Source organism: Hermetia illucens, chromosome 5 (assembly GCF_905115235.1).
Source record: "Hermetia illucens chromosome 5, iHerIll2.2.curated.20191125, whole genome shotgun sequence".
Classification (NCBI taxonomy): Eukaryota; Metazoa; Arthropoda; class Insecta; order Diptera; family Stratiomyidae; genus Hermetia; species Hermetia illucens.
In genome coordinates, this window is record NC_051853.1 from 74512844 (window position 1) to 74538252 (window position 25409).

Below are 25409 nucleotides of genomic sequence, written 5' to 3' on the forward strand. Positions count from 1 at the left end.
TGGAATCGACCTCCCAAAGATCGACAAGACGACAATGCTCGCCGAATGGGTCGCCTCAAGGGCACCTGGCGCTCACCAATAGAGGCGTGCGAGCGGGAAGTCATGTGGGGAACTGGAGGGCATTTCAAGCAACCGTGAACGATGGTGCTGGCTGTGATTGACGCGCTATATCCCACCAAGGAGTTAATGGCAACAATATAAGCAAGTAATCGGCCTAGCGTCTGCGAGGTCCTGCACCGTGTCTTTCTTAGGGACAAGGTAGGTAGTCCCACAGTGACGAAAGGTGGGAATTCCTCAACGCGACTAATGGTTTATGCTATGTGCAAAGTGACCATATATACTGGTGAACTTTTTGTACCAGAAATTATGCGCCGGATCCAGACCAGGACCTTTCCAGTTCTTCGAGCTGTTTATACCTCGTCTAACCTCCTCTTCGGTAACATCCGCAAAATTAATGACCGCCGCCGTAGCCGGGACGCAATCTCCTCATCGATTAGAAATAAAACTCTCGGAGCTTTTGAAGATGCAAAGAGCTTGGAAATACCTGGTTTATCCATTTACAAAAATTCTATACACGCTCTTTGGAATTCATTCCTCAACCTCAACCTCAACGGAGAAGAAGCGTACCTCGACGAGTACTGAAATTGTTGCTCGCAATGCGGCGTGGTATTATTGATGCCACCGTCTCTGCGCCCATCGACTCTTGGTCACCATTGTCCACGATAACCTCAAATCGACCACGTTCCCTGATCATGGCCGGGAATTTGTCGATGCGGGTAATAAAGCTTCGCATAGTCACGTATGCGTATTGCGCGAAACACTCGACGAATCTCTAGTGAATAATAATAAAAAAGCTCATTTCCTAAGTCCACTTCATCTGTTGCCTACGCAAACCTGCTGAAATGGTCGGCACAGATTGTAGTGAAACAGCTCCAGCAGGCAGAACCATGCTCCTGATCATCGCGGATCTAGTGTTCATTTCGACGCTTTTAGACAGAGTTACCAAAATTTATCCGCCTCAAACAAAGGAGGAAATACAAATCTAGTCAGGCACTGATTCTATCAATAAGCTGACAGCATTAAGGCACGATCCCATTTATGCTACGCGACGCGATGCGGCCACAAACTGCACTGCCTGTCAAAATATCTTTATATGGTTTGGTAGGCAACAATACACACTTGAGCGACACTCCACGATGCGACATTCAGACAAGCGACGTAACGCAACTGAGTTGCCTGGCAGAGAATCTTTTGCAGTGTCTTGTGGCGCAACAGGATTCGAAATAAATTTCGAATGCCGAGAATGCGAGTGAAAAAAGTGCCGTTGGTTGGCGGCAGAGGAATTTCTCTCTTCTGTTTCCAGCCTTGACCAAGGACACGCGCGTGCTTTGTGACGAGCCTATATTTACATTACTTTTGAGTGCAGTGAAATAAGAAAATATTGTTCAGTTATTTTTAAGTGATGAAAGATTGTTTGACTAATAAAAAAGTGTTTCTTCTGTTTTGAGTAGTTTCTGCAGTTTTTCATGTTCATTTTTCCACACCAGTCAATACAGCGGGTATTGCCTCTCGATTTCCGGACAATGTCATTTTCGATTTGCTGACAATGTCATTCGATTTCACTGGAAAATGATGCTTTTCTAAAGTCTCGTGTTATTTACATACAATGAACTCAGGTGATTGCTACGATTTTTCAGTTTTGATTTGTATCCACCTGTTAAAATGTCAAAATATGTAGTTGTTTGTAGTTAGCTGCCGCGCTAGTGCTATATAGGCATTCCGCGTCGCTGCAGTTGTGCTGAATATAGTATCACGTCGGGTAGTGTACATGGGGTCTTACCTTTCATCATCATCAGCGGCACAACAACCGGTATCCGGTCTAGGCCTGCCTTAATAAGGAACTCCAGACATCCCGGTTTTGCGCCGAGGTCCACCAATTCGATATTCCTAAAGCTGTCTGGCGTCCTGACCTACGCCATCGCTCCATCTTAGGCAGGGTCTGCCTCGTCTTCTTTTTCTACCATAGATATTGCCCTTATAGACTTTCCGGGTGGGATCATCCTCATCCATATGGATTAAGTGACCCGCCCACCGTAACCTATTGAGCCGGATTTTATCCACAACCGGACGGTCATGGTATCGCTCATAGATTTCGTCATTGTGTAGGCTACGGAATCGTCCATCCTCATGTAGGGGACCAAAAATTCTTCGGAGGATTCTTCTCTCGAACGCGGCCAAGAGTTCGCAATTTGCTAAGAATCCAAGTTTCCGAGGAATACATGAGGACTGGCAAGATCATAGTCTTGTACAGTAAGAGCTTTGACCCTTTGGTGAAACGTTTCGAGCGGAACAGTCTTTGTAAGCTGAAATAGGCTCTGTTGGCTGACAACAACCTTGCGCGGATTTCATCATCGTAGCTGTTATCGGTTGTGAATTTCGACCCTAGATAGGAGAAATTGTCAACGGTCTCAAAGTTGTAATCTCCTATCCTTATTCTTATTCGTGTTTGACCAGTGCGGTTTGATGTTGTTAGTTAATTCGTCTTCGGTGCTGACGTTGCCACCATATATTTTGTCTTGCCTTCATTGATGTGCAGCCCAAGATCTCGCACCAACCACCGCCTGCTCAATCTGGATGAAGGCAGTTTGTACGTCTCGGGTGGTTTTTCCCATAATGTCGATATCGTCAGCATAGGCCAGTAGTTGGGTGGACTTGAAGAGGATCGTACCTCTTGCATTTACCTCAGCATCACGGATCACTTTCTCGAGGGCCAGGTTAAAGAGGACGCATGATAGCGCATCCCCTTGTCGTAGACCGTTGTTGATGTCGAATGGTCTTGAGAGTGATCCTGCTGCTTTTATCTGGCCTCGCACATTGGTCAGGGTCAGCCTAGTCAGTCTTATTAATTTCGTCGAGATACCGAATTTTCTCATGGACGTGTCGTACCTTTACAGCGCCGTTTTTATAGAAAAAAGCGCTGGAGATCCTGCCCCAACTCGGTGAACCCAAGTTCATGAGCACCAGATCATCCTGTATCAAGAAGATTCTAGGGAAAACCGACTGTTGCAGAACTAATAATAGTAATCGTTGATGCAACAAGTGAAGTGTGTCCTTGTGTTACAGTACTTCATTAAAAACCGCAACAGTACACGAAGTTAAGAGAATATTATAAAAATTATAAGAATTGGATCCCATTTAGAGATTTACACCAAATTCGCTACTGAGAATGACAAATTGCCGCGGAGTGTTATGAAAAAAAACGGCATTTTTCATTTATTCGTTCATTCATGATTCAACTTTAGTCTCGCATTCAATCTTCTGACAACTTGTCCAAGAATAACCTGTTGGATCTGAACCGCCACGAAATGTTTAAAAATATATTCCGGATTGAACTGGTTAACTTTATCATGGCTTCTTGCCAATTCAACATTTTAGCGACTTACCTGGCAGTCCGTATTCCAAGAAGCGAAGTAATCCCGCCAGAAGCGTGACAAGGAGCGCCAGCGTGAAGCCAAACTGCTGAATGTACTTCGTGACGAGCTGCAACGGAAGAGTCATTGAATCACTCGCCAAGTGGATCGCCCAACCTTACCAAGTATCGCTGCTGATTATAGATCGTGGCCGGCCGTTTCAGGGAATTCTCCAGGATGACGGTCAGGTTGCTGATGAACGGTGTATTCTCCAGAATACACACAAGATCCGGAAGAGGAGTCCTCGCCACGGGCTTCGAAGGAGGGTCCACTGGCTGCGTTATTCCATACATTTCGTTAGTGCCAAATTTTCTTTTCCCTGAAATCTCGGTGCATGGGCCAGGGGCAACCTGCCCCGGTCGCATCACAATGTAATCGCCGTTGACCAGAAGCGACCATGGCAAGTTGACCATTTTTCCGTCTCGGTAAGTCCATTGCAGCGAGACGCATGGGGATAACGGACACCACTTGTGTGGGTAATTGCACTCTTGCCATTCGCCGCAGAAATGTTCGCGGACCAGCTGCAACTCATCCAGAACGCCTTGCACTTTGCGGAATATCTCTGTGCGTCGCAAATTATTCTCGCGAATCACAAAGTAGACGTTTAAGCCGAGGATGGTTAGCATGACCAGTGCCGGGAAAATTTCGTTGGTGACAAATAGTCCGATTATCGCCAGGACGGTTCCGATGATGGAGAACCATCCCAGGGGACTATCGTATCGCGTAACGAACGCAGACCTGGCCTTGGCAAGTTTGCTGCAAAAGGAGAGAGAATCGGGGTAAAAACCAGAAGCACTAGCGCAGCAACAGGCGCACCTTTCCCTGTTGAACTTTCCCTCGTATACATCCAGCACGGACTTGATTTCGTCGTGCAGCCGACCAATGGCGGCTTTCGTCGACAGACCGTGCTGGTGCCCGATTTCTTCTTTCATTTTCTCACTTATTATTGCACACTCCAACTTGGTAGAAGTCCGACACGCGAAATTCACACTTTCTACATCGTCACTGGTCGCTGCGGCTCCGCTGAAATTCCCGAGGTATTATGCACACAAAAGGACGAAATTATGACGTCGCGCCAGCTACAATAAACGTTTCATAACAGTAAAAAGATGACAGCGCTCTTGACAGAACTTTGTTTCTGTTTATGGTCTTGGGAGTTTGGTTGATTAGAATTTTGGCGTTTGAGGTTATGCTTTGTTTTCTTCGCAAATTCTTGGCCAATTTTGACACTGGAAAGTGCTGCTTGGAAGATAGGTCTTTCTAGGTCATGGGAATGTTGAGGTACAATGTTGCCCAAGTCAGAGGCAGTTGCAGAGGAAAATGTCCGGCAAAATTCAAATCAGATTTGATAAAATATCACATTGGGAACTTAATGTCCAACTCGTCGGGCTGTACTTCGCGTTGTCTGTCCACTGATGCAGCAAATTATCAAATTTATCGCGAATTTGACACTGATAATAGATTTACTTCTTATCAGCAACTCAGATTGATAACACGACATTCGTGAATGATTTTTCGATATTATGCTGGATTTGCATATGGAGAAGCTATTAGTGTACTAATGGCCCGGAAGTATTATTAAACCTTTTATTAGGCACGATAAACTTGATATGAGGACAAATTAGCCTCTAGATACCGCTATCGGTGTCCGTAAAGTCAACAAACAACAGATAAAACGCAAGCCGAAAGGGAGATTCCTTGGATGATTTAGTTTATTATCATAAATCATCAGCCCGGTGGGATGGGGATTAAGAATACACTCAAAGCTTTCCCTGCTTGTCATAAAAGTCCATTCACACCGTGAAGAATTTATGTCAGATATACATATATATTCCAACCTCCAGTAAACCCCGATTACTTGCGAATCCAAAGCCGTCTGACATTTACCATGAAAGTTAGTTGTCTACTTTTCAGGACAGTGAAATACACTAGGCGCCATAATTCATCGTACGAGATTTTAAAACGTTATAAACTGCAAGTGACGGTCAAAGAGTAGTATGGGTCCCAGGGCGAAACGTGGATGGTACCCACGATGGAGCATAAAACCTGGCAAACGCCTGCTGAAGCAACACCAACAGCTCTACTACCAAACCCTATCTTCACTTCCACGTGGTGATCGCTGGGAGTTCTTTCTTTATGAAAAACTGCAGAGGGAGAAGGATGAAAGCGAGTCTCCCGCGCCTAAAAACGGGACAAAATGTATCAATTGGTCCTCCTGGTTTGGGGTTGGGTAGAGCTGATAACCCTACACGGAAAACCGAAGTTACGAAGCCACAACAGGAGCCTCGGACTGGACGGATAACACAACGACGAACCCGGTAACGACAAAGGAATAAAGATTTGCGCATTTTCTCATGGAACGTCCGCCCCCTGTACAAAGATGAAGCTGCCAAGCAGCTAGCCGATACCCTGTCCCAATATAGGACTGATGTAAAAGCGTTACAGGAGATGCGTTGGACAGGAACCAGTTTCTTTGAGAAGAGTCACTACACCATATATTATAGCGGGCATCCAGTAAACCATGTGCTCGGAGTAGGTTTCTTAGTCAGCCAAAAGATGAAACCTGCTGTTATCGGCTTTGAAAATATAAGCGAAAGGCTCTGCACTCTACGTTTGCGAGGCAAATTTAGAAATATAAGCCTCATAAACGTCCATGCCCCTACAGAGGAGACTGTAGAGTCGGAGAAGGATAGCTTCTACGAGGCAGTTGAGCGGACCTTCGAAGCCTGTCCCAAGTATGATATCGAAATCATACTTGGAGATTTCAACAGTCAAGTTGGGACGGAGCCCGTACCCAGGCGATACGTCGACTCCCATAGCTTACATAGGGATAACAATGATAACGGACTGCGATTATCCAGTTAGCAGTATCGTATGGTTGTTGGAAGTATCTGGTTTGCGCGGAAAGCGGTTCACACACATACGTGGGCCTCTCCTGACGGGACCACTTTCAACCAAATTGACCACGTGTTGATCGAACATATAGGGGGGCCAATATAGACTCGATTCACTATCTCGGCATGGTGCTCCGAGCTCGAATAACAACACAACCTAGAATCCCCTCTGACAATCAGGCGAGAAGCAACACAGCCCCCCGCGACACCTATAAGAGGAAAATGAATGCCGCAATAACCGCAGTCAACAGCGATCCTGGAGATGAAGCATCAACAAATGATCTTCACAATCATCTGAAGAACGTTATCATTGATACGGCCACAAACATACTTGGCCCCAGTCGCAAAAAAAGTCTGAACGGCTGGTTTGACGATGAATGTAAGCTAACAACGGAACGGAAAAATGCCGCATACCGAGTAATGTCGCATTCTCAAAGAACACGAGCATGCGCAGAAACTTATCTCGAAATCCGCCGAGTGAAGAAGCGACTTCACAGTCGGAAAAAGGAAGCCTGGGAGAACCAACAAGTCTGTGAACTAGAAAAGTACAGGGAACAACCGCACCAGACGCGGAAGTTTTACCAACAAGTTAGCAGGATGAAGCTTTATACACCCCGATGCTCATCCTGTCGAGAGAAAGAGGGAAATCTGATTTCCGACAGAATGGGCATATTGGAAGGATGGGTTGAGTACTGAACAACCAGAACATCGGCGAGTTAGAGGTCCCGCCAACTGAAGACAACGGACAAATCTGCCACCACCAAGTATAGGAGAAACAGTCCGTGCAATTCATCGGCTTAAAAACCATAAGTCGCCAGGAGCCGATAGAATGACAGCCGAATTAATTAAATATGGAGGCGACCAGTTACACCAAGTGGTTCATCAACTTGTGCTCAAGGTATGGGACAGCGAATCAATGCCTGACGATTGGCAAAGAGGCATTATCTGTCTCATACATAAAAAGGGAGATATCACACGGTACAGCAATTATAGAGGTATCACGTTGCTGAGTACCATCTATAAGCGATGGAAAAACTGGATGGAATATGGACAACAAATGCACTATCTATTCATCGACTTTAAACCGCCTTTGATAGCATAGCCACGATAAAACTGTATACGACGATGAGAGAATTCGGTATCCCGACGAATTTGATAAGACCGACTAGGCTGACCCTGACCAATGTGCGAGACCAGATAAAAGCATCAGGATCACTCTCAAGACCATTCGACATCAACATCTTTAACCTGGCCCTCGAGAAAGTGATCCGTGATGTTGAGGTAAATGCAAGAGGTACGATCCCCTTTAATTCCACCCAACTACTGGCCTATGCTGACGATATCGGCATCATGGGAAGAACCACCCGAGACGTACAAACTGTCTTCATCCAGATCGAGCAGGTGGCGCAAGATCTTGGGCTGTACATCAATGAAGGCAAGACAAAATATATGGCGGCAACGTCAGAAACAAAAACCAACCAATCAACAACATCAAACCGCACTGGTCAAACGGGAAGAATAAAGATAGGAGAATACAACTTTGAGACCGTTGATAATTTCTCCTATCTAGGGTCGAAAATCACAACCGATAACAGTTATGATGAGAAAATCCGAGCACGGTTGTTGTCAGCCAACAGAGTCTATTTCATCTTACAAAAACTGTTCCGTTCGAAACGTCTCACCATAGGGTCAAAGCTCTTACTGTGCAAGACAATGATCTTGCCATTCCTCATGCATTCTTCGGAGACTTGGGTTCTTAGCAAGAAGAATTGCGGACTCTTGGCCGCGTTCGAGAGAAGAATCCTCAGAAGAATTTTTGGCCCCCTACATGAGGAGGGAGGATTCCGTAGCCTACATAACGACGAAATCTATGAGCAATACCATGACCGTCCGGTTGTGGATAAAATCAGCCTCAATAGGTTACGGTGGGCGGGTCACTTAATCCGTATGGATGAGGAAGATCCAGACTGGAAAGTCTATAAGGGCAATATCTATTGTAGAAAAAGAAGACGAGGCAGACCCTGCCTAAGATGGAGCGATGGCGTAAGTCAAGACGCCAGACAGCTTTTAGGGATATCGAATTGGTGGACCTTGGCGCAAAACCGGGATGTCTGGAGTTTCTTATTATGCATGTCTAGACCGGATACCGGTTGTTGCGCAGTTGATGATGATGATGATGGTTGCCTTGTCCTCTGTTTCAACTTCAAATTACTAAGTGTAGCAAAATGCATTGAAAAACGTTCAATTAACCAGAGAATCTAAAGAAAACGAGCTATTCCTTCGAAAAATCGAAAGTTTCGAATTACTGGGAGTTGGCCAGAGTCGACTGTAGCAGGATCAAGTGGATCTGCGCTAGTGGTCTTTCTATTTTGTCACCCAACACAACTCCAAACCTTTGTGGGCTCCTCTCTGCAACATATGAGGGTAGTCCGCTGGCAAATAACTTGGTGGGCGCACAGGCGATGTGATCAGAAGGCGGAAGTGGCAGTGTGGTAGTGAAAGTGGCACATTAAGGAGGGATGACAATTATGTTTTTTTTTTTGTTAAAAAAGTAATTTAGGTAATTAGTGTTTAAGTATAAATAGAACCGTATAATCGCAATTGTTTTCAGTAGCTTTGTACTGATGAAGGGGGTAAGTTGCTCCCGAAATATATATATACACTATAAAATAAAATTTTAGTTTGGGGTAAGCTACTGGTCTATTCATTTTACAAGTACGTTACTGGCCACGCTATGGCAGTGGAACCCACTCTCCTAACCTGGTCGATGAGTGGATCGCTCCAATACAGAACAGTAGAGAAGGATTGCGGGCGTCTCAGAAAAACCTGAGGGGAGTTAATGAATGCATGCATTTCAGCGAACCGGCAAAGGTGACGCATAGGTGTGGTTGACACGCTATGCCCCACCAAGGGGTGGGTAGTAACCATTTATAGTAGAAAGAGAAAAAAGCTATAATTAAATTAAACTTGTTGATGAAGTATTTTAACATATTCCATTTTATTAATTCTTTGTTTGTATTTTATTCAATAAACACTTCTCACTTTACTGAATTTGACTTACAGATAAGACATTACCTCATAGTTTTTATCATCACTATTCAAAATTCTTTTGCTCAACCTTTCTCATCCTTTTTTATCATTTTTATTTGTTCTCTAGAAAAATTCTACGAATTTATCATCATAACGTTTTTTTTCTTTTCTTTTTGGATAATTTGTTGTTATAGGTCTTATTTGATTATTGATAAACACTCAAAAATTATTTAACCAAGTTGGCATTTAACAAAATCTAAAAGGTCTACTTTGACTTGAAAGTATGCAATTAAAATATGTGTATGTGTTTATTTCTGTTTTATAGAATAATGTTAGGTCTGTTTGATATGGTGCATAGTTTAGAAATTTCTATCTTCAAAGCACAAAAAGATGCTAACGCTAAAACGGGGTTTCTTCATAAGTAGTCCGGGTATAAGAATTTTTATTCAGGAAATTCATCTCGAATCTCCATTATATCAAACAGACCCAATATTGATAATAACTGGCAGGGGAAGTTTCATTGCTCCTTCATTTTTTTTCCGTGCTTCTTAGCGATGCTGCACAACATCTACAGACATATAAACATTCAATATTAGGTTCATATAAAATTAAAAAAATCACTTATAAAGATTCCATTATATAAAACAGTCAATAGGTCCTTTTGTTTTATATTTTAGCTTTGTATAACTGGGTAAAGTATTTGTTTTTTTTTTCAATGGTTTTAATTTTTTTTTTGTATATGTTGCCGGTTAGGTATGTTTTTGTTTATGTCAAAATGAGGTTCGAATTGTAAACAATTGAAATTTTCAAAAATTATAAAAATTTTCACAGAAAGTCATGTGTCTTTTTAATTTCAATTTCGGACAAACTAAGTAGTACAGCAGAATCCTTGAGCAATCGGCAACAAAATATTGAAATTAATTCTAAAAACTCAGAGCGATCTAGCTATCATAAATAAGAGAGGCTGATCAAGAATTATTTCAACCAGAATGGACCAAATCTATCGCTCTATTGCTACTCCTAAGGGAATTCAAAAGCGTAAATGTGAAAACCATATTCTCCACGTAGTTCTGTATATTTTTACATCACCTACCAAAGCAAGTATGGCACTAACAGAAGGCTTCCCTGAAACTCTCCATTTCTAATGTAATTACCTTTCTTACAGTAAAGTGTCGGAAAATATCCTTCCATTTTTCGGTGCCTGTCTCCCCAGTAATCTAATTTCTAGGAACTTAACACAGGTAAAAAAACTGGTTGTTATTACGTCTAGTTCACTAGAGAATAACAGGCAACGCTTGCCAGTTTCTCTCCAGTTTGAGATTTACTATCACCACCGCTGACGGGAAGGGCAAGAAGGGTAATTCCCTCCGTGCCCGGAGTTTCCTAACAGGCTCGGAGTAGGAGCATAAACAAAGTTGAATTTTTTTGATAATATAGAGGAGCCATAATCATTTGACCTACAAAATCCTGCTCATGCGAATACTTCGCGAAAGCACTGAAAAGTGAGTTGATTAGTCGGTTCAATGTACATAGATGGTAAGGGCAGCAATTTTGGTGGTGGGAAGAAAAAGAGGATTTACATAATAGCGATATTGCGTCCAGAATTGAGATATATGTTAAATGGAATGCAAAAAGAAAGTTAATTTGATCCCAACTTTTGAAGAATTTCTCAGAATTTCCATTCCTCGACCACTTCCGATGAGTACCCATGGGAATCTTTTAATCATGTATGCATTACAAATGCGACTGATGAAGAAGTAATGTTACTTCTTATATGAGCGGACGGTAGACATATAAGATGGCATGAGACAGTTTTGAACCAGCTCAGATAACCGACCCATACGTTCATACGGTTCTACTTTGATGAATTCGAAAACACGCTTTGCAGCCTGCTCTCCTACGTCCAAATGATTGCTGATGATTAGCATAAACCAGAAAAAACTCTGTTCATTGTCAGTTTTTTCGCAATTATAGATAATACCGGCCAACGGGGAAGAAGACGTTCCGAAAAGAAGGATCTGCGAAGATTGTGAGACTATTGGTGCTGCTCCGATCCATAACATATCTTAACATTTCAATAAGGATTATTCCCACGGCAATTACAAACGATTTTGTTCGAGTTAAAGAGAGAGCCTATAGGAAACCTGCAGGCTCAAAAATGAAGACAGCGTCAAGTTGGCTAGCGAACTCAATGGATAAGCAAACTTCCGAAGAGGGGTGGTTAGATGAGGTACATGGAAAGTTTTTTATGGAACAAAATGCGATTCAATACCAAGTTACCGTAGCGGTAAGTCTGATTATTGGGAGAATAGTGTCCTAATCGTCTCTCGTATTCCTGAGATCTCATCTATCTCGAGGGATAGCATGTGCCTCAGTGGAATTTGAGGATTCGGTACGCTCAAAATTACTAGGGTAATTCTCGCTGATTAACTCCTACAGCTTGCTATCAAATCTTACTCTCATTTCCGAGCTGGTAACCCCTGGACATTGCAAAGAGCAGGTGTGAGAGTAAGAGAATAAATGGGAAGTTGTCTGCACCACAGTAGATCTACTATAGGCAGTACCCTTACAAAAATGACCCCACTTGCAAATGTCCTTGCAGAAGCTTATCTGTACACATCAGAGACGCTAAACAAGGAAAAGGCATAATCTTCGTCAAATCGTATTGGGAAGAGAGAGATCGGTGAGCTTTTGCTATTCTGGTACTACGGCGTGATCACCCATATAGCAAAAAGTTGTTTCACGTATTCACTTATCCATAAGCAAAAACTTGCCAATCTCACCAATACATTGGCAAGTCCGGGCGGTATCTCAAACACAGCTGATCGGATTTTCGTTACATCTTGCTCATGCTCAAGGGCAAAACAATTTGAAATCATGTGTACTCGCACTGATTTCCCCCCTTGAGGGGCAAGGGGGAGTGTGGTAGCTGTCTAGTATCTAACTGTGGTCTGCACCTTAAAACACAGACGCGCTGACTGAGACTCCAGGTTGTTATCAAGCCAAAGAATTCCGCATTGGGTATTAATATCTTATCAAAAACGGTTAGGAGATCATTCTCTCAGCTAGGAAGAAATTTTGGCCGCTGTAAAAAAACTGGAGAGATATAATACCCGGAATAACCAGAGAAGAACTTCTGGAAACTTGCGAAATTATATTGGGGAAAAATAATAAGGCCTTTAAACTCGCGGTAAAGCAGCTTGCTATGCGGAGCATATATTGTAGTCCAGATATTTTGTGCATTTGGTATGTAATTATGGCAGATTTATTTGTTTCCGAATGCAAAAAAAAACCTCCAGGTGAACCATCCTCTTATTGTCCAATATATTTTCTAGGCACTAAAAAAGCGCTGAAGCAAGTAGTGAATAGGCTGGGTTGTTGATGGCCGGGAAGCCTTTCAGATTGGCAATGTGATGCCCATAGGATTTCACTATAGCAACTGTAAAGCTCCTTACTTGTTTGGCTGAAAATTTGTGGCTTCGAAGAATACATCAAAATTAACCAACTAGAAGCACATTGGGAATCCCCTAGTGGAAATTCATGCACGTTGATTTAACGACAACAGCTAGTATAAATACAACCTTAATGCCTACAGATGAGCAAACTTGTTAGCACTGATGAAGGGAACAAGTGGTTCCCGAAATATCGGTATTTGCAAGAATAAATATTCATACCAACGAAAAACAAACAACAAGTTTTTATTATTTCAGATAATTAATCGTTGGAAACACCGCATAATTTCACTCAGACAACAGCTTTGTCATTAAATCCTACTCTCACCTCCCGAACAACGTAAAGAGCAGGCGAGATAGGAAGAACGTCGAGTTTTTTGCGTCTTGAAAAAGAGATGAGCCGACTGGTTTATCAGGTTAGGGGTTGACAGACAGACCACCTGTTCACAGCAATACTACGGTAACGGAAAAAGTTTGGCACCTGTAAACTGTGATCCTTGTTCAGAACTGGCAGTCTTAGAGGGTCATCTTGGAAACAAAAAAGTGAGTCATTTAGAGGTGTGGAATCCGAGAATCTGGCATTGCTTTGGTATCCACAAGATTTTTGCCTGTAACGCACAAACTAATGAAAGAAAGAAAGAAAATTGAATTTTTCGATGTTTGATTAATCACCGTGTATGTACTTTTCCGTTTGAACATGCAAGGACGACTCAGTAAAAGACCAGTTCTCTCTTGAGCGACGTAAAAATAACACTCAGCAATTTCAACGAGACAATTGGTAAGAGTCCATCGTAGAAATGCTGTGGCCATGGTCTCTTCGATGTAATTAACGAGAATGGGAGGATCCCCATTAAACGCACGGAAACATACCAATCTGATTGACTTGTTCTCATCACCGCAGTCTCGCCACATAGAGTAGTGTCCTTACTGAGGAACGAGCTGAATCTAGCATCCTTGACGTCCGTTCATACCACGGGGTAAATTGCGGCAGTGACCACTATCTCGTCAGAGCAAGGTATCAATGCCGGTTAGCACATAGTAGGAGTAGCACCCTTATCATGGCTATCAGATTTGATATTGAAAAGCTCCAGAACGAAGAAATGTCATCGAACTATGTCGGGGCGATGGAATAATAAATCCTCCAGACGCTGACCGACATCAGAACCGATAACATTGATGTGAAGTGGAGTCAGCTTAAAGACCTAATCATGACTGCCGCAGAGAAAACCATCCGATACGAACTGCAGTGCAAAAGGAATGAATGATATGACAAAGAGGATCAACAAGCCATCAAGGAGGAGCGATCCATGATAACCGAACGAAACAAATATGTAGAAGTAACATGTCCCGCTGGCAAGATCTGCAGGCAGAAGAAACGCAAGAATATAAATGAAGAGATAACTAGATTGAACAATAACTTTAAGACGCGGAATTTAAGATCCGTTTCCGACTTGATGAAAAAAATGACAACAAGATTCAAGCCCAGAACACATTTTGTGGGGGCGCACGGGCGGAATCTTATTGAAATCATAGAACCGGAAAAAATCGATCTGCTAATATTGCGATGAGTTACTCAATGCCGAAACACAATCTCCGTACATCGGAGAAGCATCCCGGCACCCAGAGTTGATGAAGTCAGGGATGCATTTAAAATTCTGGGAAAGAGCAAAGCGCCAAGTGTGGATGGAATGCGGAGCTATTACAAACAAGACATATAGGGATGACAACCATGTTTCATAAATTCCTCAACCCTTTTTAGTCTGACGAAACCTTGTTAGGAGATTGACGTAAAAGCATTATTTGTCCTATTTATAAAAAAGTTGACTAATGCTGCTGCGAGAACTGTAAAGGGATGTCTTTGTTTTATAGATATTAAAAAGGGCTGCCGATTGAAACAAGGCTCGGATCCTTCCAAAAAAAATGATGGCCAATACCAAGGAGAATTTCACGGATGTGGAAATCCTGCGGAAGGTGAGGGCAGACAGTTTCCCACGCGAGCTGAACGAACGCTTGAATTGTATAAGGTCTACGCCAAAATTTGTCTTATTATTTGAGCTCAAACACGGTGAAAGTAAGTCACAACACCACCATAAAAAAGTCTAATTATTACTAGACGAAGCAACGGAGGTGAAAATGAGTCAAGACTTAATGGTGGTTGAATGCAAGAACTGAGCTTGAATCATTACCCGGCAGCTACTTTCTCGAAATGCGCTCGAAAAAAAAATTGACGTTGCCATCATATGCGAGCAATATAGAGATCTCCATAGTGATATTTGGGTATCAGATTGAACTGGCAATATAGTCTTGCCAAAGCGAAATTGTTGTAAAGGTACAGAAATTATGTGATGCTTCCATATCACGCCGCTTTATATCCAAGAAACAAATGCCCAATTTCTGGTGAAATTCAAAAATTACAACTTGCTGGACAACCTGTGGTGATCTACCAAAATTGGTCCACGATCCTCTTCTGTGAATAATAATGTATGCCGGTGCGTTACAGCTACCCAAATGGGTTACTGACTACGCAGACAACTTCGGAGTGAACTTCGTGGTTCAAGATATTAAGGAAATCCAGGTCCTCATAAGTGTGGCAATTTGGGAAACCAGATCTTGGTTTGAAGATGGCGGACTGGGGCTCGCAGGGCATAAAGACGAGATAGTTCTTATTACCAAAGAAAGAAAGCAAATTTCGATTAAAATTAGGATTGGTGAACAAAGTATATATTCGCAACCGATATGCGAAACGATTACGGGAGATATGGACCAGGACCACTGCTGCCACCTGAGAATATCATGCTAGCGTGGAAATAACTTGGTGTGTCGTGGAAAAATTCATAAAAGTGATCTATGCTCAGAAAGAAGGAGCTTCAGGGGAAGATAATAATTAACGACACGAGCCATCGTTAGTAACTGATTCTGCGCCGCGACATAATAAAGTAGCAGCAGTCCGGCGGGGTAAGCGCAGGAGAAGAACTTGTTTTAGTTATAAAAAGTATCACATAACCATGTGGCAGGAGGCAGCTTTATGTTTTGAACATTTCCATTTTCCAGCGATAAAAGAATATAAGTACAGAACCATAGACAAATAAATTAAGCCACTGGAAATGTTCCGCGTATAAGATGAACACGGAAAGGCAACCTCTTACTGGAGCGTAAAGCGGTGAAGATGGAGGAAGACCTAGGACAGAAAATCGAAGAGTCACTACGTGATGCAGTGACCATCACAATGGACAAGGATTCGATAGCGGTCGATGAAGGCCTGGACGAGATCACTACGAAATCCGAGATCTGTGATGCCTGACAGTCTCAATTAGGGCTACAAATTGGTAAACGAAGGTAATGTATTATAGCTTGGGAAACCTACAGTGACATACAGATGGCGTCGATAAATCTGCCTAGAAAAGCAGCGAAAGTACGTGTTAGACGAGTGGTCTGCAAGCTAAGTGCTCGGAGTTTGGCCCCACTGTAAAAGTTTGTGCTAGGTCGCATATGTAATCTGTTTGGCAAATGTGAAGAACAAAGCCGTTTTGCCAATAACTGGAATGGAACCCCCAAATGTGTGTTCTATGGGTAAACTAATAATAGGGACAGTGCTCACATTGTAGGAAGCAGCAAATGCCTATTGTTCAGAAAACTGTTCATAACTATGAAATAAATGAAATTTATGTAACTAAATCTAAATCACTGTCATGCGGCCTAAACCTTGCTTTACCAGAACACGTTCAAAAACAATGTCAAGCTAGCTTGTGTGAACAGACAAAAACAGTCTAGCATCCAGACCATAAATTTTCGCGTACCAAAATAGGGAGCGTCTATGTAGCGAAAACTTCAAGTGGATGTGTATCGAAGTCGACTTTGGTCCATAAGGTGGCGAATACAGGTCAGTGATGTTATCAGTAACAAGTAAAGGCTGTCCACCGATTACTTGTCCTTAGCAACAAAATGGTCTACAATAAAATGTAGGTAAATTAAAAAATATATGACGCCGCGGAAGAAAACTACTTCACTTTTAGAGGTGAGTATTTTAAACAGTTAAAAGGAGCCCTGATAGGAAACCTCCCCTCCCCCATCGTCACTGAACGGCTGATATGGGTGATATCTGCGCTATCATAGGAAAAAATGAAATCGAAAAAACGCTCGAATATAGAATTCATCATGCACTCAGAACCATATGGATATCAAATATAGCTCATTTGATACACTGATAGCACTTCGGACAACTCTCATCTACAAAAAGTCGCCTGTTTCAAGCGGATGATCTACGGGATACAAATTCTTCCAATATCCTTCGAGGTGAAACAGACCAAAACCATTTTCGAAATTCACAGAACCTAGGAAGGCGGACTTCTCAACAGAGACTAAAGCAATCCATATTTAATCAGAGGACAGCTGCTGACTAGGATTCAATACCCACTCGTCATATAAGGCAAGGACCATAAATAGGGCAATTTTAGATTTCTATTCTTATTCTCACTGAGGAGAGCAAGAAGTGACTGCCAAAATAATTTTGTTAAGTTGTTGCAGAATATACTGAACTCCTTTTTCCCAGAAAATCTGAACTATACTAGTTTTTCTAGTAGTAGACGAGAAAATTTTAGATGATGGGTCCGAATGATATTTCGAATGTCGCTTTAAAGGTATCAGTTAGGATAGCGCCAAGAGATAGGAATCTTACTTAGCTGCATAGCAGGAGCCAATCGCAGGTTTTGAACCTTTGCACCTTCCATTTTGATAGAAGCTTATACCACTTGACGCAGTGTAAGGAATTCATACCTAGGAACTTAGATGAAATGAAACAGTAGTTTCTCATGATTCATGTGCCTGTGAGTAAATAATTGTCTCCTGACTTGCTGTTTCGTCCAGAGCAGAGGTAATTTATCAGATACTATCACACCTCTGCCCTGGGAGCAGCGTGTCTGAGGTAGTTTCCAGGGGTTATTCTTCCACTATATTGATCCGCAAACACGATATGGGTGTGAATTATATTGAGACTCGCCGAGTTTTCAAACTTAAACCGGCTAAGCTTTCAATCCTACAATGAAAATTAGTTCTGCTTTGGCCAGCTTAGGATTAAATTACTAGACGGTTTTAGATCTCAATATATCATAATTCGCACCCATGCTTTATTTGCGGATGAACATAAGGGAGCTAATAACACCTAGGAACTGCTGGGATCACACCACTTTCAGGGCAGAGGTGAGGAAGCCTCTGATGAGTTCCCTCTTCCTTGGACGAAATCACAAGTCGTGGACTAAAAAAGTGCGGAAATTTTTTTTTCAAATTGATTTAAAACGGATGTTTGGTCAAAAACGGATGCCTCAACTATAAAACAAAAAAATATCTCATCGTATTACTACAATAAAAAGCGAGAATATTTTATGATTGATACTAGACTAAACAAAGGATTTAAGTTTTTAGTTATTGATTAAAACAGAAAATGTAATTCATCCAAGAAACGAAAAAGACACATGTGCGTGAAAATTGGAAAAAATTAACACTATATAGAATATATCGCCAAAATGGAAGCAATAGTCCAATAAAATACAGTCTTTTTGTTATTTCGATAAACGCAGAAGACAAAATTTGAATTTTCCCATTTGCAAAAAGATAATTATTTTGAAATAAAAATTAACTTACACTAAACTAAAATTGCTACGTGAAATTCAGCATTATAATACCAAATTACCACCACATTACAACAATAGACCTTAATAATTTTATCGTAATTTCGCCTTCCTTTCGTGGAAAGTACTATGCAATAATTGTGATCCTATTTTCTCTGCCATTTTACCGACATTTAATAATATTATTATTTGTTCAATTACATTACAATATTGTAATAATATTACTAATATATCTTATATATTTCTTTACAATATTTCGAATATATTTGATTAAAATATGTAGAAAGTTGTAGCAAATTGTTTCACAATCGTTAAAATATTACCAATTTTGGGGTACGATTATAGAAATGTTTATTACGAGACAAATTCAACTAACTAAAATCTACGTTTGCACATTTTTTTTTCATTTTATATTCAAGAGGTCATAATTTGCGTTGAATATATTTAAAGAATAAATGCCTCAATAAGTCCTTCCAATGTTTGACACCTTAGGATCCATTGAGACATTTATTCATGGCAGTAAATTTTTTGCCGGGGTTTGCCTAAAAGAGCTTATGTAGAAATGTAAATAATATTCAAAATTGCTTTTCATCTCAGTCAATTGTTTCTCTTTGTAATTAGATACACTTTTAAACGAAAGTTATCCAAACAACTTATGACCATTTCAATATAAAAGGTTTCTGCTTTGCGCTCTGCGAAGCAACGTAGAAACATAACCAGGAATTATATCAAGTCAGAGATCCTTAACAAGCGCCTAACCGATCGTAAGGGTCTTCCAAGTAATTTCAATTTCACATTGTTTGTAACTATAATTTACAAAGTCTTATTGAAATCACGTTACACTTCTAATGCAACCTGCTAATTGGAGTAAACAGCGAATGGCTTTCGCGCTAATATAAGTTTGATTTTTTAATTTTTTGGTAATAAAATATGACTAGAATATTTTACAGAATTTGCAGCCTGTAGCGATATTACTTGATATCCTTTCGAACCGTAAACTAAGACATCTTTTTCCAATAAATCGAGGATATAGGAATTCCGTTTTATCAGCGAGGTCCTTCATTTGATCCTCAACTAAATCTAACCGTAAAAATAAGAGTTTGATAACTTAACTTCTGTCTTTCCTTCCTTGCATTCTAATCTACAGTTCAGTCACAGCATAATTGGATTCGTCATTTGGGTTTATACTGGTCTCCTCGGACGACAAAACTGCCGTTGAATTATTATTTGGTGTCTTCGGTGATTGTACTGAGGGTGGTGGAGGCGATGTTGGTTTCTGTTCGGGTGATATTACCCCACCCTTCTGCATTGTGGGTTGTGCGTTATTAAATTGCGTTACACCATTACGAGGGGGTGATGTTGGTGTATCGATTTTCGGTGGTGGTATAGCTTTTGCGTTCGGCGGTAATTTCATAGGAGGACGTTGTAAGGTCCTAAAATAAAATAATACATGTACTGATTTTAGATAAACATTTTAAGACAATTCAGGTATGAAAGCTTTGAGTATAGTACGTAGCACGTAATATACGCATATATTATGTGAAAATATCCACTTTCAAGTGATATTGACATTCAAAGTCTCGAATTTGCAAAGAAGCGACAATTTGACCGATCATAACTTTGTTAGTAATAATGCGACTTCCACCAAACTTGCTGGGATCATTACATATAGCCTACATTGCTTTCGTAATTCTGGGATGAATTTAAGGCGGATTTTCCAGCCAGTTGTTAAAAATTAAAGTAATATACTATAATTAACTTTATTTGAACAGTTGTCGGTATGTAGGGTATTCCGGAGCCTAGGCATCATATAGTGGCAACCTCTTGATTTCCTTCAGATTTTTCGGTTGGGTAGTTTCTGAGAATGAGTCCGTTAAAGAAATGATCACTTTCAACCCCCAGCACTCCCCACCTTTCGAACGAATGTCAAAACTAAGGCCCCCCCAACTGATACCCCACATGATCATATTTAATGAAAAAAACATTTACACCCTTATTCTGCATGTATGGGAACTCCCCCTTAAATTCAACCTAGAATGATATAACTCACTGTATGCATGAGCGCTCACAGTTCCCACCTTTAAACCAAATTTGGTGTCAATCGCTACTATGTAATTCGTGAAAAAGACATATTTGAAGTCAGATATTTGAATTCGTCTTACTGATACATAAGCTATAAAAAAAGATTGAGGAAAAACTGTATAGATATAATTAGGCAGCACTAACGAAAAGTAATGTGAGTAGAGCATCCAGAGAAGAAATACTGGCACACTATAGGTATTCCACTCAACCTACTCCTAAATTAATATTGTTTTCTTCAACTATCAGAAACAATATTCTTCTTGGAAACTTGCCTTAGATACCGTAACAACTGTAATGAATGATGAAGTGGAAGATAGCTACAATGACAATCTAACATGTAAAATAATAGAAGCGAAAGTGGTTTGTGCAAGTCCACCAGCAACTAAATGCAACTCCATTAAAGTGACACGAAGGGTGGTGTGCTAGCCAAACTCGGAAATATGGGGGAGGGTGTCTTTTTTTCACTACAAATATTTCATGTAGTATTGCACCGGGTTAATGGCGTGGTAGGTGGGACCGCTCCATGAATGGAAGAATATCGCCAGGGTCCACACACAGAAGCTAAAATTATAAAACAAAAAATACCGCCTCGTTCGCTCGGGTAGAGCCTGAAAAATGCGTGAGCCGAGTGCCGTAATCGGCCATCTGATATCTCTCCTGCCCCTCTCCATCTTTTCATCATTGAAATTGAAGAAGTCTCTCGTACATATCGTTTGAGCCCTATGGAGGGTGAATTAAATCAATTCAGAAATTTTAATAATTTTTGTTTAAAATGAAGGGAGTCCTGAATTCACTTGATGGCGGGTCGGACCAATAGGAGAGAAAGTGCCTCTCTCCGTGATCGAAGTGGTTAACGGATGTATTAGGTTGTTGCAAATGAAATGGCCGGTTTGGTACTAAAATTTCAAACGACTGTAAAGCTTACCAAAATTTATTTATTTAATCAAAATAGGTGTCAGTAGAAGTCCAACTGTCGGGGGTTGATAAATTCGTCGAAGGCAATTTTGACAACCTCTTCATTCCTAAATTGTTCTTCCGCCAAAAAAGATCCAAATGCTTAAAAAAGTGGTAGTCGATTGGCAAAAAGTCCGGTGAATATCGTGGATGAACCGTTGTTCTGGAAACATGAGGTCGTGCATTGTCGTGAAGGAGTATCACGCCATCTCTGTTGACTAATCTCGGCCGGTGAATACTCAATTTTTGGTGCATTTCCTCGAGTATTTCTGTGCATTTATCGGTTCTCCAGGTGCCAAAAAATATAGTGCTCCAGCTGTAGACCACCAAACAGTCACCATTATGGAGGCTCGGTTTCGGCATATGCTTCGTTAACTCATCAGCATTTAGCCATTGTGCCGATCGGCGACGATTGTCGTATAATATCCACTTTTCATCACATGTCACTATTCTGTTCAAAAAGGGATCGCTTCTGTTGCGGGAGAGTAAATAACTACAAATTTCCATTCGAAGTGCCATGTTTTGCTTCGTAAGGGCTTGCGGAACCCATTTGTCGAGCTTTTTCACCTTTCCAAGTTGCTGCAAATACCGGGAAATTGTCGAATAGTGTACGCCCAGTTTCTCTGCAAGGTCCCTAACAGACTAACGTGTGTCGGATCCGACTAGCAAACGCAGCTGGCCTTTGTTAATCGATGATCCTGGATGTCCACGTGACTCACTTTGAAGGTTTACGTCGCCTGACCGGGATTTTTCGAACCACCGCCGTGTGGTTCGTTCGCTTACCGTGTCAGCTCCAAATGCGCTGTTAATGTTCCTGGTCACCTCCACTGCTTTATGACCGAGTTTGAGCTCATACAGAAAAAATATACGTTCTTGGTTCTTTTCCATCCTTTTTTTTTATTTATACTTCATTATCCGACACCAACAGCGGCAACCGGTGGTGGTTTAATACATGAAAATCGCAACTAACTTCACTTGATTGCCAAACATTGACTCGAAATTAGTAAAGCTTATGGGGTATACCACCTTATCAGTGCGTACATCTTGGGTGTTAATCCCTCAGAGCCCATCCGTATACTGAGAGGCATCTCCCGGGGGATTCGTTGAGTCCCCTTTTTTGCATGGCACTGAATTGCCTTTCAGGGCCAGTGAGTGATGTTTGAGGGCATGGGCTTGGAATAAAATATGGCCTACGTGCTAAGTGCGAACTGACACACTTGATGTACTTAGATGACATCAAACTGTATACTGATACTGAAGACCACCTTATAAGTCTGTTGCAAATAGTTGACATGTTCAGCCGTGATATTCGGATAGAATTTGAATAAGACAAGTGCCGAGTCCAAGTCATCCGCAAAGGTCATCACGAGCCGCATGCCGGACATAGCATTGGCGACGTCCACATCGAAGCTATGACCGAGACAGACTTCTGTAAGTGCCTAGGAATTCTGCAAGGAACCCATGCTCGAGTTGGTGATCTGAAGGATGCTCTCCTGTCCGAATTCCTGCGACGTGCAAAGCTGGTACTGAAATTGCATCTCTCGGGGAAGAATAAAATAAGCGCATTGAATATATTCGCTATCCCTTTACTGGCTTATGCATTCGGAATATTTCCGTGAACGAAAACCGAACTGGAAAACGTCCAGCGGCAGAAACGGACAATGTCTAAATTCCGAATGCATCTTCCAAACCCTGCCGTGGAGCGGATGAATCTGCCTCGTGATATCGGAGGTAGGGATGTGGTTGACGTAGCGGCATAACATCATCGCCAATTCGACTCGCTGCTTGCTTAGTTTTACAGCAAAGAGCAGGCGAGTCCCTTGCATCCGGCTGACTGACTTCACTTAACTTGAAGGATCGATCTTTCAATCCTCTGAGTGGGGTGAAGTCGGACCAAGAGTGGATCGATGAATGGAAGTCGAAGGCAATGCACGGTAAACATGTGAATTGTCTTTGGCAGCCATTTGTCGACTTGCATTTGTCAAATAGATGGTTGTGTACTGGGGAGCTCTTTGCTGAAACGGAGCGATTCATGTGTGTTATTCAGGACGGCGTGGTCGCCACCCGAGTTTATAAAAAGCTCATCATGAACGAGCGGGTGGAGAACAATCAGTGCAGAATGCGTTAAAGACGTTAGACCATCTCATTTTTGGCTGCACTGTTATGGCATCGGTACAATACATCACCAGGCATAATGCTGTATGTAAGGTAATCCATCAAAACCATAGAAGCATGTTCTGATCACGGGAACATGTCCAGTTTGACGATATGAGTCGGGGACCGGAAATTTCTGACTGGTCGCCATATTACACATAACAAACCTAACGTATTGTTAGTTGACAAGACGACAAGACGCTATCCCCCATAACAGCAACATCGAACGAAAATATGTGAAGATGAAGAAAAACTATGAGCCACTGGCTCGGGAAATCAAAGAAATTTGGCGTCTCGAGCGGGTAGGTGTAGATCCCATAATACTGTCAGCTAGAGGTATTGCACCTAAATCCCTCACCGCTTCCCTTGATGTCCTGGGACTCTCATACAGTCTGGTTCAAACCATGCAGAAATATACCATTCTGCATACGTGTTTGATGTTGCGAGGAGTTCTCGACGGATTCTCCCATTCACCCATCTCCGGCCATTACCACCAGCGCCCCTATATAATTTGAATAGGTAGGATGGCACTTAGTGCTAGTATTAAGTAAAATCCGGCATCTGCCGAGATTGTGTTTGATTAATATAATAGTATGTAAAAGCTATGCAATATTTTAGCAATATCAAAAAATAGCTTTTTGAGTTACCTTACACGCCAACTTGGAAAAACACTGAGAAAAACATGTTTAATGTTCCGATAATGAAAAAACGATAATTGTAAAATTTCTTATCGGAGGTAAAGGGCGATCTGTAGAATCAAATGAGATCGGAAGGACATGTGTAGACAGGATAGTATGCAGCTTCTGTAAAGTTACTACACCCATTTATCCGGAAATTCTGAGAAATCAAGAGGGTGAAAAACACGGACCACATTAACATCCTTCGGATCATTGTGAAGTATTGGGCGGAGTTCAAGTTCTCGCTTTACCTACTCTTCATCAATTTCGATGAAAGTGTGAACAAGGAGTATAACTGAAATGTTCAACACAGAAAGTGCATTCCAGAAAAACCTCGATGTCGACTACGTTTATGATATCTGCCTTAGCCAATCTTGACCAAATGGCTATGGATTTGGAAAAGGAGGTAAATACACAAATTCTAAAGATAAACACAAAAAACCAAAATTCTCAGTTTGACGGGATATTGCATTCTTCCTGTTTTCATTAATGGGTAAAACATTGAAGGCGTTGAGCAATTTGAATAGAAGTCTTGTCGACGGTGGCACTGAATTTAATATCATTTGACTTATCAACGCCGGTAGATCCGTCTTTGTCTTTGTCCCAAATCTAGAAATATAACTCTGCACCTCAGCCCCAGTATCAAGTTGAGATTCTTTCGTGCTAATATTTTTTTTGTATTGCGATATAGAAGTAGGATATGGTAAATGATCCACTGTTATACGAAGCCTCCAAGCGTTCATACCTTCTTCCGTCATATCATCGGTGTACACTGCCGTGGAGAAATTGCTCACGAAATCTGCGCCAGCTTACGGGCCAGATACCAGTAGAGGTGTTGATGAGAAGTCAAAAGTGGCGGGGGATAGGTTACACTTAAAGGAAGAATGACAACTCCATTGCTGGCTGTCCCATGGAATAGAATCCACTGTCTCAGAGTGCCCGGCGAGTGGGTCGCCTTAGAAGCACGTGCCGCAGAATAGTAGAGGAAGGTGAAACACATTTCGATGAACAAAAGGTGTCGAAGCATTACTAGACGAATATGAGGTAACTTTTTCTCTAGAATGAGTTTCTC

The 25409-nt window shown here is 41.6% G+C and overlaps 1 protein-coding gene and 2 long non-coding RNA genes across 5 annotated transcripts in view; 1 reads left to right on the top strand and 2 right to left on the bottom strand.

Annotated features, from left to right (window-relative positions):
- LOC119656482 (transmembrane protein 94) overlaps positions 1-4881 on the bottom strand; it is a 34478-nt gene extending 29597 nt beyond the window's left edge. Inside the window, exons 1-3 of one of the 3 annotated variants that reach the window (XM_038062803.1) lie at positions 4287-4879; positions 3593-4226; positions 3444-3540 (exon numbers count right to left, since the gene is read on the bottom strand). In XM_038062803.1, coding sequence (XP_037918731.1) covers positions 3444-3540; positions 3593-4226; positions 4287-4402 — 847 coding nt within the window. In that variant the 5' untranslated portion in view covers positions 4403-4879. Of the gene's footprint in view, positions 1-3443; positions 3541-3592; positions 4227-4286 lie in introns of all 3 variants that reach the window. The other 2 variants (XM_038062804.1, XM_038062806.1) reach the window with 2 other exon arrangements.
- Positions 4882-9338: 4457 nt separating this feature from the next.
- Positions 9339-11405, bottom strand: LOC119658282. The gene is made up of 2 exons (XR_005250209.1): positions 10549-11405; positions 9339-9962 (listed from the first exon to the last, which is right to left on the bottom strand). It is a non-coding gene; the product is annotated as an uncharacterized LOC119658282 (long non-coding RNA).
- LOC119658281 lies at positions 9956-16992 on the top strand. Its single transcript, XR_005250208.1, has 4 exons — positions 9956-10495; positions 10560-10635; positions 15898-16182; positions 16246-16992. It is a non-coding gene; the product is annotated as an uncharacterized LOC119658281 (long non-coding RNA).
- Positions 16993-25409: the final 8417 nt, after the last annotated feature.